The sequence below is a fragment of the Prionailurus viverrinus genome, chromosome X (genome assembly GCF_022837055.1).
Source record: "Prionailurus viverrinus isolate Anna chromosome X, UM_Priviv_1.0, whole genome shotgun sequence".
NCBI classification, from domain to species: domain Eukaryota; kingdom Metazoa; phylum Chordata; class Mammalia; order Carnivora; family Felidae; genus Prionailurus; species Prionailurus viverrinus.
The window spans coordinates 87,052,769-87,073,577 of NC_062579.1; the positions used below are offsets into that span (position 1 = coordinate 87,052,769).

General features: G+C 38.5%; 1 protein-coding gene across 1 annotated transcript in view; it reads left to right on the forward strand.

Annotated features, from left to right (window-relative positions):
• The first annotated feature begins 12,838 nt into the window (after nt 1-12,838).
• HTR2C (5-hydroxytryptamine receptor 2C) overlaps nt 12,839-20,809 on the forward strand; it is a 152,194-nt gene continuing 144,223 nt past the window's right edge. Inside the window, exons 1-2 of the mRNA XM_047843924.1 lie at nt 12,839-12,873; nt 18,068-18,381. Coding sequence (XP_047699880.1) covers nt 12,839-12,873; nt 18,068-18,381 — 349 coding nt within the window. The remainder of the gene's footprint in view (nt 12,874-18,067; nt 18,382-20,809) is intronic.

Genomic DNA, 20,809 nt, shown 5'->3' on the forward strand with positions numbered 1-20,809 from the left:
GGTAATGATTAAAGGAGACAAAGCATATAAAGCATTTCCCACAGCGTTTGACGTATGAGAATAAATTAATACATGAAGACAATTGTTACCCGTCCTCCTTTTCTACTCTTTTCGTACTGAGAAATGACTACAGGGATTTCTCCATCAAGACGATTCTTTATTCTTCTCTCTACTTCTCTTTGGTTGACAGATGCTGACTTAGACAGTAGCACTTCCCAGGGCATACCACAATAGCAGATTCAGTGGAGTGAACTTTGTAAAGTCTTACACTAACCCAGCTTCTCTATTGCCACATACAAAGCATCTGGCCAAAAGGTATGTGGGATGCTGATGAGTAAGTTTCCACAAATATTGGCCTGAGCTGGGTCCTTGTCTCATGAATGTAATTTCTCAGTTTTTGGCAAGTTAATTGCAGTGACCATTTAGAATAATTTCTGGCTATCTCTGAGAAGCAGGTGTTTTGTGGTCTGTAGAATTTTTCAAATATACATATATATATATATATATGCCATAAGATTAGCTGTGGAAACACTATATTGCCAACTTTTCTTTGGCTTTCATTGTTTTTAGCTGCCTCTCTATACAGATGGCTTTAATCTGGACCAAAATATTTTAGTAAGTTCAAATAAGATTTTAAAATTTGAGGAATCTTTCTTGCAATACAAGTCGTGCAGTAACAACAGATCTTATTTCAGAACCCCAATACCAGCAGCTGGTGGGAAAAAATGAAGTTCCAATAGAGAAGAGTAGTGAATATATAATCACAAATATGTTTGTAGGCTTAAGGAATGCGGCAATTTGCCAAAAGTAGCTTGCATGACTTTTATTCCTTTACCTACAGAAAAGATGAGTAAAATCTTGAAAGTATTAAAACACTGTACCGATTTACTTTACCACAAGTTAAGAATCAATTGAGAATGAGGGGCGTCTGGGTGGCTCCGTCGCTAAGGCATCCAACTCTTGGTTTCGGCTCAGGTCGTGATCTAGCAGTTGGTGAGATCGAGCCCTGTGTCAGGTTCTGTGCTGACAGCACGGAGCCTGCTTGGGATTCTGTCTCATGCTCTCTCTCTCTCTCTCTCTCTGCCCCTCTCCCACTTGCACTTTCTCTCTCTCTCTGTCTCAAAATAAATAAGTGTTTTTTAAAAAGAGAAATAATTAAGAATCAATAGAAAGCACAAGAATGTAACGTGCAGGGGTCTTTGCTTTATTTAGTGGTGTATCCTGTTGGGGAGGGGAAATTTCTTCTCTACCCCTCTTGGTTCTTTGGCTGTTTTAATAATGAGATTAACAGAAGCCAGATGGACAAGGGATAAACAAATTTAATTTTGTATGCATGGGTGCTTCAAAGATATGAGACCCACTGACAGGCAGTTGAGGTTAATATGCAGTTCTGAGCTAAGGAGAAGGGGGTAAGGGGCTCGGACTTCAAAGCAGAGAAAGACAATTCATAAGACGGGAGAAACAAATGCTTGGGAAAAAAATGTCTGCTTGCCGTGGGGAAAAGTCTTTTTATTTTTTAAAATTATTTTTAATGTTTATTTTTGAGAGTGAAAGAGAGAGAGTGGGGGGAAGGGCAGAGAGAGAGGGAGACACAGGATCTGAAGCAGGCTCCAGGCTCTGAGCCGTCAGCACAAGAGCCCAGGGCGGGGCTCCAACTCACTAACTGCGAGATCATGACCTGAGCCGACGTCTGACACTTCACCAGCTGAGCCACCCGGGTGCCCCAAAAGCCGTTCTAATGTACACAAAAAAGTTACCTTTTGCAATAGCTGTCTTCCTGGTGCAGGCTCCCTATCTACAAATTTTTAGGCAGTTAAGTGGGAGATAAAAAGCTCTCCTTGAGTCTCCTGGGCCTTGATTATCTTCAGCTCAAAATAATCCACACCCCAAAGTGGCATATTCTGAGGTGGCCTGCCCGCCCTGAATCCCATCAATGCCAAGTGTCTAGAATATCGCCAAGCACATAGTAGGCATTAAATAAATGAATTGAATAAATGAACAATGTCCTGATGAACACATAAAGTCTTTGCTTATATTGTCTTCCTATGTGTGCTTTTTAAAATATCCCCCAATTATTCTTTTAGAATCTTGACCTTGCGATATGCTAGGAAAAACTGCTTAACCTCTTTGAACCTAACAATTTCTTCTTTTATTTTTTTCTTAAAATGAGTTGTGGAACTTAAATTAGGTGAAACTACTGATCATAGTGCCTGGCACATAGTAAGTGGTCATTAAATGTGTGTGGATTTTGTTCTATTAGCACTGCACCCGCGTTTTGAAAAAAAATAAAGCCCTATGACTTCAACCTAGAAAGTTGTCTATAAAATAAGAAATCAGGACTTCTTGGGACAGATTTTAAAATGTAACAGTTGACGGAACAGCACCCCCTATCATTTACTACTTAAAGACAACCAAGTGTTCATGTTGATGTATATAATGTATTTTTGTTGCACAAATGCATGATTTAGACAACATCATATGCAGTGTGGAAAAGTAAAGCATTATTTACACGCCATTTCTGTGACACCCCCAATACACACACACACACACACACACACACACACACTTGAAATCATGAACCAAAGGATTTGAAGACTTACGTGGACTTGAACTTCCTGACAGATTTTATTTTGTAACTTGAGTTGCACAGGAGCTACTCTGGAAGGGTAATTAGCAGAATTCTTCACGCATCCAGTTAGAAAAAAAAAAAAGGCAAAAACATTACATGTCATTTGTGGTCTGATATTTTAGCTGTAAGAGCACTGAGAGGAGTTATAACATAGATCCGTTTCTCCCAATATTGACACCATCTGGTATAAAGTTCACAGAACTCGTGCAAGAAACAGTATTTTCAGAGTTGTCAAACTGAAGTACTATTTTTCTCCATCAATAAATCAAAAGGAATACGAGCACACAACACAGTAAATGGGTATTAGTTCAGCATTAAACCTTTAAAGCAGAAGTCAAGCTTTACATAGCCATGAATCTGGTCATGACTTCTTAAACTTCACTTCTCTCAATTCTGGGCATAAGATTTTTTTTTTTAAAACAGAAAGTTACAGTTAAATACGTTTGTGCTCATTTTTTGGTGAGTCTGCATAGTCTCTTAACTCTTGTGGATGAGACGTGCCTTTAGAATTCCTTGAAGGAAGTAGAAACAGGAAATGGGACAGAACACGTGCGCATAAACGTTTAGGATTTGGAGGTGGCGTTATGAGATACCCAAGTTAAGAATCACTGTCACATGCCCTTCAATCCAAGGCTCTGTGAATGTCATCTCTTACAATGAATTGGCAAAGACAAGAAGTAGCATCTAATTGTAACCAAACTGAGCTACGTAGAAGCATCTGATTTATAAAGTGGCATAAAACAATATCAAACTTTTACAAAAAACAAAAACCTGAATCACAGCATTTCAGAGCCGGAAGAGATAGAGATCCCCTATCGCAAACCCTTCATGGGATGGATGAAAAAAACTGAGGCCCAAATTGGTCCAGCGACTTACCCTAAGTCACACATCAAATAAGTCAGGGCTGGAACCTGTGTCCTCAACCTTCTCGCCTACTCTTCTATGCTATACCATGTGTACTTAACATTTAAGGTACTAAATGATACTAGACTAAATTATGTATTATATAAATTATTAATAATACAATTAATTTTGACTTTGCCTCAGTTTTCTGTATCTGTGATAGATTTTAATTTCATGTTGTTGCTCTGTTATTTATAAGCCTTGCTGTATTTTGATGACTTACATGCATTGTATAATACCATAAAATGCACAGGTTAGAGTCGCTTTGGTGTTTTTTTGTTTTGTTTTTTTTTTTAATGGGACAGCAGAACCGTGAAGAGACTGATCTTTCTGCTCCAAAGTGGATTGTTTGTTTGTTTCTCTCCCTTTATCTAGGTGATTCTAAAGCTGGGAAATAAAGAGCTGTTGGAAAGATGAGGAGTTAAGGGTTCATTCGGCTGTCCAGATGTATCCAAGTACCCCGTTATTTGGCAATAAATACATCTGGGCAACTGATTGAACTTTTCGCTCTTCACGACTCTACTGAACCGTCTACAGCCAGAAAGAAGGGCCTGCTCTTCCGCCAAATGTCTGTCATCTCTTAACCTAACGAAATGGAAAGTGGGAGTTGCTTATGGGGGGAGGAGACACCAATGTCAATGTAAGCGGGGACACATGTAAATTGAATTTTAAGTACCTCAGCCATAAAAGATGAAGAGGTGTTCCCCCGACTGGTTTGCAAAATTAAAATCAAACCAACGTAAAACTTTGAACTGTTTGCATCAGTTGACTCTTGTTATGTGCTTAACTTACTGTATTTTTTATGGTGATTGAGAATAACCAGCAAATCCTGGCTAATATTATTACTCTGGTGTATATACATACATATATATACACATATATATATGTGTGTGTGTATACACACACACATATATATACACATATATATATATACACACACATACATATATATACACATATATATGTGTGTGTGTATACACACACACATATATATACACATATATATGTATGTGTGTGGATGAGGTTATATATATATAACCTCAGGTTATGGCTCCATATAGTGGTCCGTCTAAAGTATTTCCCCCAGTCTCTCTTTATCCCATTGTGCTATTTCATTTCATTTTATTCATAGCAGTCCTTACTACCTGAAATTATCCTACTTCTTTGCTTAAACGTTGACTATCTCCCGCTAGAGTGTAAGCTCCGTGAGAGCAGGGATCTTGTCTACCTTGTTTGCCACTATGTGCCCAGCATCTGGCAGGGTGCCTAGCATAAGCTAGGCAGGCAAGAAATATTTGAATACAGGAAAGCGCTGTTATGCAAAGCTTCCAGTGCCGTAAATCAGGTCCCCCAAACAGATTTCGCATGTGGTTTGCTCTGTGAGCTCTGCTGTTGAAATGCCATCAGTTTCGGGGCGCCTGGGGGGCTCCGTCGGTTGAGCGACCGACTTCAGCTCAGGGCATGATCTCGTGGCTTGTGGGTTCCAGCCCCGCATCGGGCTCTTTGCTGACAGCTCGGAGCCTGGAGCCTGCTTCCGATTATTTACAAAAATAAAAATTAAAGCCATCATTTTACTCTGCTACGTCGATACTAACGCTCGGATAATTCAGGGAGAGTTCTGCTACCACGTATGGAGAAAGTAATTTCAAACACTGGGCACTCTGTTCACTCAGACAGATTCTCTCGAGGTCTGTTACGATTATCGTGGAATAATTGGGGTAGCTATTTTAACTCTATCAACTTGGAAGGCGTTTTGTTGTTAAAGTGTTATTTTAGGTAAATGGAATAGGTCTCGGTGTGAAACACTTAGGATCTTACACACTGTAGATTTTAGGAGTTAACTATCTTGGTAAGTCTCACTAACTTTAATAGTTGTCGCTCATAAAATATGGGAAGCACAAGCAGAAGCATTGAGTCAATACAAACAGGCAGAAAACATTTCCTGTTTCATTTTAATGCCAAGTACAAGATGAAGGGTTAAATTTGTGTAAACAACCCCTGAGATCACATCCAGGGGGTGAGGGCAGGAAATGACACCAGACCTGCATTCAAAAAGAATAATCACCAGGGCGCCTGGGTGGCTCAGTCCGTTAAGCTTCTGACTATTGGCTTCTGCTCGGGTCACGATCTTACCATCTTACGGGTTCGTGAGTTCCAGCCCCACATTGGGCTCCAGGCTGACAGTACTGAGCCTGCTTGGGATTCTCTCTCTCACTCTCTCTGCCCCTCCCCTGCTCATTCTCCCTCTCTCTCTCTCTCTCTTTTGCTCTCTCAAAATAAATAAACTTAAAAAACAAAAAAACAGAACAAATAGAAGAATCACCTTATTACCAGATCTAATGACACATCCAGGAGAGACCCAGAGTCTTGTCCAGTTAATGCCCCCTTGCCCTTCACTTTCAAAAGTGTCTCAGTTTGGAGAGGAAATCTTAATATCACCCAACATATATAACTGCATGTTCAGAACCATTAGATGTCCCTATGGCACACCATGAAGAAGTCTCCAGTTCTGGGTCTGAATCACTGTATTCTCGGACAAGTCAAAGAAAAAGACACAGGGAGCAAGTTGATGGTATCGCTTTATCCTGTTACATAGATCTGTACCCGACTTAGTAAGAAAGTAATCATTCCCATTTAAGTCTCTTAGCTTGAGGCTTTTTGCCTAATATAAAATATGATTTTCTGGGAAGCGGATTGCTAAACATCGGAAGGTTATGAAATTGCCTCTTCTGGAGGTTGCGCTAAAGAACATCAATTATCACATTTCTTCAAGTGGTTTAAATATGGGTCTGTTTGAAGGCAAAGGACTGGGTTATTTGATCACTCATAATTTTTCAGCCTTAGGAGTTGTATGAATTCATAATTGTAGACTAAATTAAGACCTTCCACTTGAAGATAGAAGATCTGAATTCATTTAACTTCACAAAATAAGTTTCTAAATTAGCTTAATTTGCTTGAATATCCTGTGTCGACTGGTGGACGAGTAGTCTTTACTTGCATTGGATATGACAACTGTATAATATACTAACTTTCTATTAAAATCATAAATAGCTGTTATCTGATTATACTTGGCAAAGGTGAATTTTTTGTATGGCAATTATATGTTTTAAGTGTTTTTTAACGTTTATTTATTTTTGAGAGAGACAGAGAGAGACGGTGTGAGCGGGGGAGGGGCAGAGAGAGAGGGAGACACAGACTCTGAAGCGGGTTCCAGGCTCTGAGCTGTGAGCACAGAGCCCGATTCGGGGCTGGAACTCACGAACCAGGAGATCATGACCTGAGCCCAAGTGGGACGCTTAACCAACTGAGCCACCCAGGCGCCCTGACAATTATATGATTTATTAGAAAATCCCTACAGTACATTTGAAGTTGAGAGGAAAATTCCTACAATATTCATTAGTTTTAAGGATAGTTTTTGAATTAAAGGATTTCCCCCCAAAATGTTATAAATCTGTGCCACATTAATATAATCTTCTGAAGAATAATCTGAACATTTGTGACTAATTCACTTTTGATCTAGTATCTGCTGAAAGCTCAGAGGCCGTGATAACCACAGGGATAAGTTTTGAATTATGAGTCTATAATTTCTGAACAATGGAAACTGACAAAAATTACACCTCTGCATTTATTATTACTTATAAAATTCTTGCATGCTTTATTATAAAAAGTCAAATGTCTAAGAATGATCTCAGGTGACTGCCTATTCTATAGTTTTTAAAACCTTCAGTGTCAGATTGAATCTCTTCAGTGTGAGAGAAAATAATCTGCTTCATCACCATAATGAGCTCATGGAATTTCCAGAAACCTAATGTAAACTTTTTTAATGGAATAATCTTTAACTTCCAAATTTTGTTAAAACGTCAGGTAGAAACTCTGGCATTTTTTTTTAAGTTCATTTTTTAAGTTTATTTTTTAACAGAGCAAGAGCATGAGTTGGGGAGGGGCAGAGAGAAAAGGGAGAGAGAGAATCCCAAGCAGGCTCTTTGCCCTTAGCACGGAGCCGATGCGGGGCTCAAACTCACGAACCGTGAGATCATGACCTGAGACAAAACCAAGAGTCAGATGCTTAACCAACTGAGCCACCCAGGTGCCCCAACACTGGCAGTTTCTTACTATTTTTTTTAAATATTTATTTATTATTGAGAGAGAGAGAGAGAGAGAGAGAGAGAGAGAGCATGAGCAAGGGAGGGGCGGAGAGAGGGGGAGACAGAATCCGAAGCAGGCTCCAGGCTCCGAGCTGTCAGCACAGAGCCCGACGCAAGGCTCGAACTCACAAACTGTGAGATCATGACTTGAGGTCGGTCACTCAAGCAACTGAGCCACCCAGGCGCCCCAGGTTCTATTTTTTATCAGTATTATGTGTGGCCAGGTCTGGAAAAGAAAGACTAAGGAACAGTTTGAGGACAGAAAATGTGATTGAAACATGATTAATCTTTCTTCAGTGTCAAAGCATAGGAAAGGTAACAGTAAAAATGAGTTATAAATGGTGAGCTTTAGAAGATACAAGGAAATGTCCACGGTTTTTGATACGGTCATAGACTTCTGTCCTCTCCAGGCACAATTTGAAAAAACAAACAAACAAAAAACCACAGCTCTTATTCTTAGGATCATTTCACTTCACACCTTAAATCTCTTCAAGTCTCTCCCTTTCCCTTCCCTTGGATCAGTCAAGTGCTTTATCCCCAGCACTTGGCTAAGGAATGTGGGAGCTACATGGAAAGGACATTTATATGGCTCTTCCTCTCAAAAATTTGTCTTCAGTACACATTTAGTACACGGCAAAACCCTTTGAACATCTTCCCTTTCCTCACCGACCACCTCCTCTCATCTGGATGGTCCTCTTCTCTCCCCCTTCATCCAACTACATTCTAGATCCTTCCTGCACGACTGTATTGAAATGACGCTAATGTCACCAGCCATCTTCTTTCAGACAAATCGCACAACATGAACTCTGTTCCTTCTCAAAACAGTCTCCATTGACATTTTCCTTTTTGCCTATTCTTTCCATTTTTATTTTCTTCCCTCCTTGATTTTTCCTTGTCTCTAATTTAATGCCTACTCTCTGCTGCTTTAACACTTGACTCTTAAACTACGACTTTACTAGAATCCAAAATCGTGGGGTTTTCCTTGTTGTTTTTATCTCCCAATACAGAACCATGTGGATGCTCTTCCATAAGCTAAATTTAATATGTGTAAAATTGAGATGACATGCAAAGTTGATTTCCCTTTCTCATCTTTGTAGTCTTTCGCAAATGAATTGAATATATAGTATTCTACAGACCACAGGATGCGCATATATCTCTCACCCCTTGGATGGCAAATTGGCATGGAAACTAGGTATCCCTTAAAGAGAGCACAAGGCTGGTTTTCCCGGTGAACCATCAAGTTACTGTTCAATGAACGCAGGAAGTGTAAGCATCACTAAATTCAGCAGGAAGTGTAGCATCGCTAAATTCATGCCCATGCAAAACCGTTAAAATGCCATCAAGAAGGAGTCAAAATAGGAGCTGTGTACTGAAGAACTCTTAGTTCCTATCACAGTCATTCTTTTATTTAGAGCTGTTACAGGAACCACACCAATTAGCTCTGAAATTAACACATTTCCAAGTCTAGCCTGAGGCCACGTGGGAAGGCCCACAGTGGGTTTTTATTTTCCATATTTCACTTCCAAGATGGTTATTGATAATGGCTCTTAAGTATTTTTTAGTGATACTGATAAACTTTGAGTGTTTGAAACTAACTTCTGAATATACACTGGGGACCTTATTTTGGCTCAGTTGTTCTCAAGTATTCACACTATTTTTGATAATATATGCTATTTGACACATAACATATGTTGACATATGAGGACAGATTTCATAGGCATCAATTACATGTAATGCTCAGGGTATGAGTCTTGCTTAATTAAAATTCCACATTAGGGGCACGTGGGTGGCTCAGGTGGTTAAGCGTCTGATTTCGGCTCAGGTCATGATCTCATGGTTTGTGAGTTCCAGCCCCGCATCGGTCGGTCTGCTGTCAGTACAGAGCCTGCTTCGCATCCTCAGACCCCCATTCTCTGTGCCCCTCCACAGCTCACACGCATGCACGCTCTTTCTCTCTCAAAAATCAGCATTTAAAAAGAAAAAAAAAAGAAAAAATTGAAAAAATTAAAAAAATAATTGAAGTTATTCTGCAATATGTTGTATAAAATTGTACTGTTTGAGAACTATACGAAAACTACAATTTGTTCCCCTTTTTGACCTAGCAAATGCAGTTACCGTCATTGATGTCGGAAGATCTTACAAAGCTTTAGCGAGAACATGAAAAATTTGTGACTAGTGTTGCAGAAAGAAATAGGAGATTAGTCCAAATATGTATTTACTGATCTTGAACTTATGTCTGTGATTTAACCTGTGATTTTTCCCTTCATGCTTGATATAGTTAATTCATTACAGGTTGATCAACCATTATTTTCTCTACACAAAAGAGAAATATATATGTATATAGAGAGAATATATATGTATATCATACATATATATATGTATATATGCACACATGTATATATGCACACATACACATATAAATGTGTATACATATTCTTATAATACTTTCACATTGTCACATGACCAAACACAATTTCTATGAGAGCCACATAGATTCTCATTTAAAATGAATCACTCTATCAGTTATCCCACCAGTGATTTTTTTCTTAATTTTAGAAAACGCAAGTCTTCCCGAACTTGAATACTGAGTTCACAGGTATCCTTTTTTTTCGTTCAACACAACCATGAGAATCTCATTATGAAAGATTGGCGGGGTCTGAGAGATTTGCAGATTAGAGTGTTCAGTTAGTGTCGTTTTGTTATGGGTTTGTTTTTTGTTTCTCTCTCTCTCTCTCTCTTTTTTTTTTTTTTTTTGTTTCTCTTGTCTTATCCAAGGCTTTAAGAGGTTTTGTATTCCCTCCTCTTTTTGTAAGATTACTCACAAAACATTTCTCATTGCAAAATATTGTCATAGTGACTTAGGCCTTTGGGGAAACATGTAATGTACCGTTACTCACTTCACATCATTTATATAATTTATTCCTGTCCATCGTATTATATTTCTAAACTTTTACCACCAATCCGGGAGCACTTTGTGTCAGGTTTAGTCAGTTTTAGTGAACAACAAAAAATGCAAATTTTAACAGTACAGAAAGATACTACTTTGTCCTTAAGGTATTTTAGTTAATAAACTGGACATCTATATACATAATATACTTTTGTGATTATTACTTGTGAGATTTGGAACTTAGAAAAATAAATACTTGTTTTTTAATTTTTCCATTGATATTCCATGGGAAAATATACATGTAAAAAAGATGACAAGAGCAATTAATTTTTTTTTAATTTTTTTTAATGTTTATTTATTTTTGAGACAGGGAGAGACAGCATGAACGGGGGAGGGTCAGAGAGAGAGGGAGACACAGAATCTGAAACAGGCTCCAGGCTCTGAGCTGTCAGCACAGAGCCTGACGCGGGGCTCGAACTCACGGAGCGTGAGATCATGACCTGAGCCGAAGTCGGCCACTTAACCGACTGAGCCACTCAGGCGCCCCAAGAGGAATTAAGTTTTAAAGAAATGTGGCATTTTGAGTGGCAATAAATAGGACTCTACCATGGCTGAGAATATGGATAATATAATGTTGAATGAGATGCTTATCATATCGAGTTATGGCAAACACAGTTTCAATTGATTTGTTACCAATGGAATGATATCAGAATGAAGCGTATTTTACTTTGAAGCTTTTAAATTATATTAATTTTTAGGTTCTTGAAAAGCAAGCATTAGGAACAATTTTTATATTTTAATATTGGGAAAAGAGAAAGATTTTGATGTCTCTTGAGGACAAAGATGCAAAATAAGACCTTTTTGTCTTTCTGTATCCTTTTTTTTTTTTTTTTCTGCCACTTATTTCCAGACCTCCCAGGAAAAGGGATTTATGCATTGCCTGGCGGCATTTTATGGGACAAAAATGGTCTGACTAATGATCTGGCGAATGTCACTCGATCTCTCCCATAGAATATTTTGTTTCTGAATACCGGAGGCCATATTTTATGCATTGCTGTAACTAAAGAGACGGTTATGAGGAAGATTTTGTGTAGGTGGCATTGACAGAACTCACAAGTGAGAGGTGAGGGATAAGAAGGAAGAATAAATTAAATTTGTAGCTTGAGTGACTAGAATAATAGCGCTACTAAATGAGATGGGAAATATAAGGAGGTACAATTTGTTCCAGTCAAATTTTACTTCCAGACTTCTAAAAGGAACTACAAAACACTAAAAAAGACTATCAACAAATTTTTCTCACATCCCTTGGAAATACTCCTAAATCAGACAGAACAGAGGATTTTTCAATGTTATCCCACATTCTCAAGCTATTCAAGTCTCTGCCCCTTCTCCCACCACAACTACGTTTTTTTGTCATTGACACCCACTGCAGCCCATTTATTTTGGTATAAACCCAGTGCTGCTCTCTGGAGAATATTGTTGGTTGATGCAAAAGTACAGATAAAGCTACGTGAGTGCAGATTCCTTCAAGTTGAAGAAAATAAATTAGGAATGTTGCACAAAATATGTTCACTTCATAAAAGTATTTAGAATCAGGGGTGCCCGGGGGGCTCAGTCGGTTAAACTTCGACTCTCGATTTCAGCTTAGGTCACGATCTCTTGGTGCGTTCGATTGAACCCCTCATGGGGCTCCACACTGAGCGGGGAAGGTGCTTGGGATTCTCTCTCTCTCCCTGTCTCTCTGCCCCCCCTCAAATAAATAAACTTTAAAAAAAACACTTATTTTAGTTTTCCATGTTCCTAGAAAATGAAACCTTGGATACATGTTATACTTGCTACTTAATTATGACATCACAAACTTCCCCCAATGCTTTGCAAATTAAGAAGCGTATATTCTTAATTTCTTTCTCCAAACACCGATCGAAAGCTATGTGTGCTCTAAGAAGAGATTTAGTAGAAGTCCCATAGAAATCGAGTGCATGCAAGAAATTTTTAAGAAAACTAAAAAAAAGGAAAGAAACATTACGACGGTTGTATATGTAAATAAACGCAAACTTTATTCTCTGCCATTTTTTATCACTTATATGTTTCTTATCACTTAATAAGTACATTTAAGTTTACTTAATTGGTTGTAATGCAAGTTATTTGGACATGTCACTAATTTTCTTTTTCTTTTTTTTTTCTCTCTCCCCAGAAAGGATGGAATTATGAATTCAATCTGTTACATTTCCACTTCTCAACTTTAAACTTTGGTTGCTTAACACCGAAGCAATCATGGTGAACCTGAGGAAAGCGGTGCATTCGTTCCTGTAAGGATGTTATTACTTACTATTTTCTAAAGGATAACTCTTTTAATGGTAGCTTGCTCAAAAATGTTAGGGGCGCCTGGGTGGCGCAGTCGGTTAAGCATCCGACTTCAGCCAGGTCACGATCTCGTGGTCCGGGAGTTCGAGCCCCACGTCAGGCTCTGGGCTGATGGCTCAGAGCCTGGAGCCTGTTTCCGATTCTGTGTCTCCCTCTCTCTCTGCCCCTCCCCCGTTCATGCTCTGTCTCTCTCTGTCCCAAAAATAAATAAACGTTGAAAAAAAAATTTTTTTTTTAAATGTTAAAAGGGCTTTTATATGATCATTCAGCTAGATTTGCCTCAAATTGCATAAATGACTTGCACCCTGTAGATTAATATTCTGGGTGTTTCCTGTTCAAAAGTAAATGGAAAAAGCCCCAATAACTTGGGCTTCAATTAAACACAACTGCTTATGTATTCAAATAAAGAATATGGCAATAAGATCTTGAATTCAAAAACAATTCCAGTGTTCAGGGTTGCTTTCTCTATGGTTCAAATGTAGAAACGGGAAAGGTCCTTTCCTTCTCCTTCCTGCATGGACTAAACAACCAAGAGGGTAAAGTGTCTCCACAAGTTTCTGCTTTTAGGAAGACTGGTTGAGAGGCACCTGCTTGGTTCAGTCAATTAAGTGTCTGACTCTTGAATTCGGCTCAGGTCATGATCTCACGGTTCAAGAGTTCGAGCCCTGCATCAGGCTCTTTGCGAACAGCACAAACAGCGCAAAGCCTGCTCGGGATTTTCTCTCTCTGCCTCTCCCCTGCTCACGCTCTTTTTCAAAATAAGTAAATAAACATTAAAAAAAAGGAAGAGTTGAGGTTGCAAAAGAACGGGTCGGAAGTCAGGGAGTAGAGGCTGGGGGTGTAGCTAAGCCAGAGGAAAACAATGCCATCCTCCAAAGTCTTGACACAATGACCCAGAAGTTAAGGTCAGTAGAATGCCAGCCACATAAAGGAAATAAGAATTTGGATCCAGTACTGGGCAATGCTAAATGTAATCTAATCCAAATATATCTTCTTTTTAACTTAAGAAAATGTTGGGCTGCTTTCTTCTAAACCCACTCTTTGAGAAATGGGACATGGAAAAAAAGATCCGGGGGTCTGTCAATTTTGATCAGTACAGTTGGGAAGCCTGGAGTCACCTTGCTCCTACAGCCTCCTCTATGATTTCTGTAAAAGAGCTCATCCAGGAAAAAGCTGATGGAGTAGTGTCGGTTAAAAGCACATCAACGCTGGAACCTCTGCAAGACATGCCCCGAGAGCCGTATCTTGGATGTCATTGTACGTGGTGGTGACGTTAGTCTCAGAGATGTGGGATTCTGAAAGAACAAGAACAGACAGGAAAAGGAAAGGGTGAAGGACGGTGATAAAGAAAGATAGAGAAGAGTCAAGTATGGGAAATGAAAGGACAGATGTTTCTATTCCGTGCCCCTGGGCCAACTCAGCGGGTAGCCACTGGTCCATATGCCGAAATGTAGGACTGTCATTAAGGGCACCAAATTATTCTGTATGAAATTAACGACTCCATACAGAATTTCGTCCATTCTATTAAGAGAAACAAGGTACCATCCATCTTTTCCCATGGTGCCCATTGGCATAGGCCATGCAAAAACACGGTAGATGTAAAATGTATACATTTTTACATCAAATGATCATCCTGTTCCTCTCCTAAGAATATAGAATCATATGCTCATTAAACATTTAGCAGCACGGAATAAATTGGCTGCGTTGTTCAGAGAGAAACTGTGGTTTTTGTGTGCATGTTTTCTGAGACTTCTGTGGTCTTAATAACAATTAAGCTTTAGGAGCAAGACTTACATTCTTTTTTCTTTTTTTTTTTTTTGTAAAAGGACTGTATATATGTCACTGAGTATGCAAATATTAGAAATTAGGTTTAATTGTAATATAGCCAATTCTTGATTACAAAACTATAGAAAATAGGTTTGAACTTTAATAAAAATTATAATGCTTTGCCCATAGTGGTGCTCAATAAGAATTTATTAAATTTAATTGAGTTGACCCCAGGAAACTAAAGAAGATACCTTTCAGGATCTTCCCAATAAGACTATTTTATAACTGTCAATAGATATATTTAGATTCTATAAGCTTCCTTAGCAATTCAGTATTTGTCTCTGGACACTTTAATGAAAATTAAAAATATATCTGACCAGCAGAGGAAGGCAAGATCACCACTTCAAGTGTTTTTCTACCCACAATAAGACACTCAAATTATAAAATTGGTAATTGTCCACTAGTATTTCATGTATTTTTTATGTATGATTGTATCCTGCATTCCTCTATTATTCTTAGAGAAATATGGAAAGACTTTGATGTTTTCACAACTTACTTAGAAAACTGAAGTTGGATGCGTATTCCCTAGGCAACTTTGATGTTTTCACAACTGACCATTGAAGATGCAGCATTTTACTGTGAGCATAAACTTTTGTGGGACTACCGGAGATGATCGTTAGCGATTGCAAACTAGAAATTAAAAAAAAAAAAATTAATGTTTTCATTTTGGGGAGACAGAGAGACAGAGCACAAGCGGGGGAGGGGCAGAGTGAGAGGGAGACACAGAATCTGAAGCAGGCTCCCGGGTTGGAGCTCCAAGCTGTCAGCACAGAGCCCGACGCGGGGTTCGAACCCACGCGGAAGTGCAGGATCATGACCTGGGCTGAAGTCGGATGCCTAACCGACTGAGCTACCCAGGCGCCCCTAGACTAGAAATTTTTTTAAGTTTATTTATTTATTTATTTTGAGAGAGAGAGAGGAGAGAGAGAGAGAATGAGAATGCTGGAGGGGCAGAGAGAGAGAGAGAGAGAGAGTGAAAGAGAAAGAATCCTAAGCAGGCTCCACACTGTCAGCCCAGAGCCCAATGTGGGGCTGGAACTCACCAACCATGAGATCACGACCTGAGCCAAAACCAAGAGTTGGATGCTTAACCAACAGAGCCCCCAGGCACCCCTAAACTAGAATTATTTTTTTTAAATGCCAGAAGGACACGTTTTTCATCAGGCAGGCCAGAAAAGACCCAGTTTAAAATTACTGCCTGAGCTTAGTTTTGCATAAAGAGGTATCGTACTAAAAAAATAAGATCAGGATTTGAATTCATCACCAATTATGAAATACATGAGTCTGGGCATAGTTACCACAAAATACTTTTGTTTTAACTTTGAAGACAAAAAGAAAGCTCCAATATTTACTGAGGGCCTATTATGACAAAGGTACTATTTTCAGGACTTTACATGAATTATTGAATTTTCACAACAATCGTATGATAGAGAACATCCTTGTTGTACAGATGAAGAAATTGAGGCTCTGAGAGGTTAAGTGACTGGTCAAAAAAATCATTGAGGCCGTGAGGTTAGAAAACTGACCACATGCCCAAAGCAGCAATTACACTGACAGAATAATTAAAGCTGAGAGCAAATAACTTGCTTCTATTTATTTGGTCCTTTATTTCAATACCTTCCACTCACACTAATCACAGATTACTCATGATACAGATTTTCTGAGTCATCTATCATTTTCGGTATTGTTTTTTATGTTCCAGGAAAAGAATACAGCCAGCATTTGAAAGAATTCACAGATTATTTGAAAAAAAAAAAATCACTATCTATGTCACCCTCTGTATGTTGCTTAGAATGCCAGGTAACTTTGACTAATGAGGAAGTTATGATAAGCAAAATGTCTGAAATAGTAGTTTTCTATCCTCTGTAGAATGAGAGAGTCAAAATATTTTCATGACTGCTGCGTTATCTTAAAAGACATAGACATGCATTAGCAAGATATTAAGAGAAATGATTTTTAAATCCTCTAGAAAATTACTACAACATTTTACTTGAATTTTAAAATGCTAATAACTGTTCAGCCCAAGTGTTCCAGTTTAAGTTGAGAAAGTATTGCGTGTGTGCAACTCCGTGCGTATAATAATTAGCGATCGTTATGACAGTCACAATCAAAACATAGAATGCACATTCGCAGGCAATCCTTGCCTTTAAGCAAGAAATATTGAATATGCTTGTCTTTCTTGTCTATTGTATTCATGAAAATAAACGTTAGTTTTATTCGATCCTTTAGGGATGTACCCTTTGAGAGGGCACGTGATGTATGGAACCTCCATAAATCTCATATCACTCCTGGGGGAAGTTAAATTGGGGTGAGCGAAACATAACCACGTGCATCTCTGTTGCATTAGTTTGCCACCCGGCCTGACATTCCTACTAGCAGAATCTGCAAAACCACGGTCATGAGAAATGCACATTTTAAATGACCGAGGAGATTTTGTATCCAGCACAGGAAAAGCAGCGAACCCGTAGGAACTGGTCATCACCACAAATCAATCATTTTCTAGCCTGGAACAGGGCCCAGAAAACATAGGACAGAAATGAGGAGAGTGTTAGACAGAAGGAAAGTTTATTAATATGTATGGACCCGCATAAAGTCACTCTGCAGCTGTGAGAAGGTAAGAAGAGTTCTAGAAAGAACTCTCCTGGGTTGCCAAAACCCACTCTCCCTCTTCCAACATCTTGCCTGAAGTTTGTCTGAGGACAATTTATTCCTTCTTAGCTTTTCATTTAAAAAGGCAATGTTCACTTTTCTTGTCACAGTCCTGGATACTTAAAGGACAATCTCCTTTCCTTCTGTTGTCATTTGTCTCAGAAAACATCTAGAAGAAATTACTATTTCAAACATATAAAAACAGACCATTACAGGAAATCAAACAATACTTTGGCTTTATATTGCTTGTATAGAGCAGATGTTTAAAACACAGGCTTTGAAATCAGTGACACCTGAATATGGACCCTGCCTCTGCCACCTCGTGGCCCGTATTGGCTGGAGAAAGTCACTTAACCTCTCTGAACCTCAGTCTCCTCGGCTACATGATGGATACAAACCAATGCTGACCCCACGAAGTTGTTGTGTGAGACCCAACGAGATTATATATTTATATGTCCATAAGTTAAGTGCTTGACTCATAATGAGCTCTCAATAAAAATATCCTTGGATCGAAAGAAGAAATACTGAGATTTAATTAAGACACCGGAAATATTGATGATGGTAATGATTCTTGAAGGCAAAGTAGTTGTTTTGCATAAGCAATTTATTGCGTATAAGCAATACAATATGAACCTGACGATTTTTTTTTTTCTTCATTTTCAGCGTGCACCTCATTGGCCTACTGGTTTGGCAATTTGATATTTCTGTGAGCCCTGTTGCAGCTCTAGTAACTGACATTTTCAATACCTCCGATGGTGGACGCATCAAATTCCCAGACGGGGTACAAAACTGGCCAGCACTTTCCATCGTCATAATAATCATCTTGACGATAGGTGGCAACATTCTCGTTATCATGGCAGTAAGCTTGGAAAAGAAACTGCACAATGCCACCAATTACTTCTTAATGTCCCTAGCCATTGCTGATATGCTAGTGGGACTACTTGTCATGCCGTTGTCTCTGCTGGCAATCCTTTATGGTAAGTACACTTTTATTAGTTTTGAAAAACCTCAGATTAGATCGTAAATCTGCACCAGGTATCACGGTAAACACCCATTCGGTTAATTATTCTACTCGTATCATTTGGAAAATGAAGACAAGAGCAAACTGCATGACGGAAGAATTGGATGTGTGCACCATATTCATGAAATAAATCCATAGCAGAGCCTTCACAAAGCAAAACAGACATTTTGTGGTATATTAAAATCATCCAGAGATGCTCTATTGCCCCGTCTCCAGTTGTTAACAATGACAGTTGCCTTGCAATGTACAGAATGGGACGGTGGCAGAAACCTGTTCTCCCCCCTATGTTCTGGGCAGTACACAGACCTGGTATCATCTCTTATACAAAGAAGGAAAAAGAGACTCATCGTCTTTCATAAATATATTGGAAGTGATCTTTTTAAATGTTGGCCAACTAAGTGCTTGGCACATATTAAATACCCAATCACAGCCATTCGTCTTCAGGGAGTCTATAATTTATGTTTTTACAAGGCGGTAGGGGCTAACGAATTAATGACTAATTACATAAGTGCCAGGTCACATCATCACAATAAAATCCAGGCATTTAAAGTTTTCATGATATTGACTTTAGAGAGGTTTTTAATGTTTCCTTTTCATGTTGTGCCATCTCTTTACCCTATGCACTTCATATTTTGTATTTTTATTCAAGTGTAATTAACATACCGTGTTATATTAGTTATATTAGTTTCAGGTGTATTAGTGATTAGTGTTATAGTGTTGCGTACAGTGTAACTAGTGTTATATTAGTTACGTGAGTTTCAGGTGTACGATATAATGATTGAACAATTCTATGTTCCTCAAAGCTCATCAGGATAATAGCAATCTTACTGCCCTTCATCTATTTCACTCATCCCCCTCACACTTCCCCTCTGGCAAATACCAGCTTGTTCTCTGTATTGAAGAGTCTGGTTTTTTTTTTTTAATTTGTCTTTTTTTATTTGTTTTGTTTCTTAAATTCCACATATGAGTGAAATCATATGGTATTTGACTTTCTGACTGACGTCAATTAGCATCATACTTTCTAGGTCCATCCGTATTGTTGCAAATTACAAGATTTCATTCTCTTTTATGGCTGAGTAATACTCCATAGTATCCATAGGCCACATTTTCTTTCTTCATTCATCTATCGATGGGCACTTGGGTTGCTACCATATCTTGGCTATTGTAAATAATGCTGCAGAAAGCACAGGGATGCATCTATGTTTTTGAATTAGTGTTTTCATTTTCTCTGGTTACATACTCAGTAGTGGAATGACTGGATCATATGATTATTCTATTTTTTTAATTTTAAACATAAAGAAAACATCCTCAGGGATTCCAGGTAAAAATAAGGAATGATTTATAGGAGCAAAAGAATGAGACTGACCTCACAAGTAACAAAAACAACAAAGCAAAGGAATAGTGAAGCAATATTTTTCAAAAGGTCAACCATTTGTAAGATGTTTTTTCTTTTTTTTTTTTAAATTTTTTTTTTCAACGTTTATTTATTTTTGGGACAGAGAGAGACAGAGCATGAACGGGGGAGGGGCAGAGAGAGAGGGAGACACAGAATCGGAAACAGGCTCCAGGCTCCGAGCCATCAGCCCAGAGCCCGACGCGGGGCTTGAACTCACGGACCGCGAGATCGTGACCTGGCTGAAGTCGGACGCTTAACCGACTGCGCCACCCAGGCGCCCCTGTAAGATGTTTTTTCAAAGGCAAATCTATAAAGAGAGAGAGAACAGATCACTAGTTTCCAGGGACTGAAAGTGGGAGGATGACTGAAAAGGAATATTTATTTGGTATATCTTGGTCTGGTAGTGGTGTGTATTGTACAGATATATATATACATATATATATATATATATATATATATACACACACACACACACATACATATATGCATATATAATTGTATTTACACATATAATTTATATACATATATATACATATATACACATATATAATTACATATACATATATAATTTAAATTTTACATATACAAATCTATAATCTATAATATATTTTTTTATTATACAATATAAATATAATATGTCAATATCATATATATACACTCAAAATTTGAAAAACTATAAATCCTTGTGTGCAATTTTAAAAGGGTGAATTCTGGGGCACCTGGGTGGCTCAGTCGGTTAAGCGTCCGACTTCAGCTCAGGTCACGATCTCGCGGTCCGTGAGTTCGAGTCCCATGTGGGGCTCTGGGCTGATGGCTCAGAGCCTGGAGCCTGCTTCCGGTTCTGTGTCTCCCTCTCTCTCTGCCCCTCCCCTGTTCATGCTCGGTCTCTCTCTGTCTCAAAAATAAAATAAATGTTAAAAAAAATTTTTTTTAAATAAAAAAAATAAAAGGGTGAATTTTACTGTATATAAAGTATACTTTAAACTAA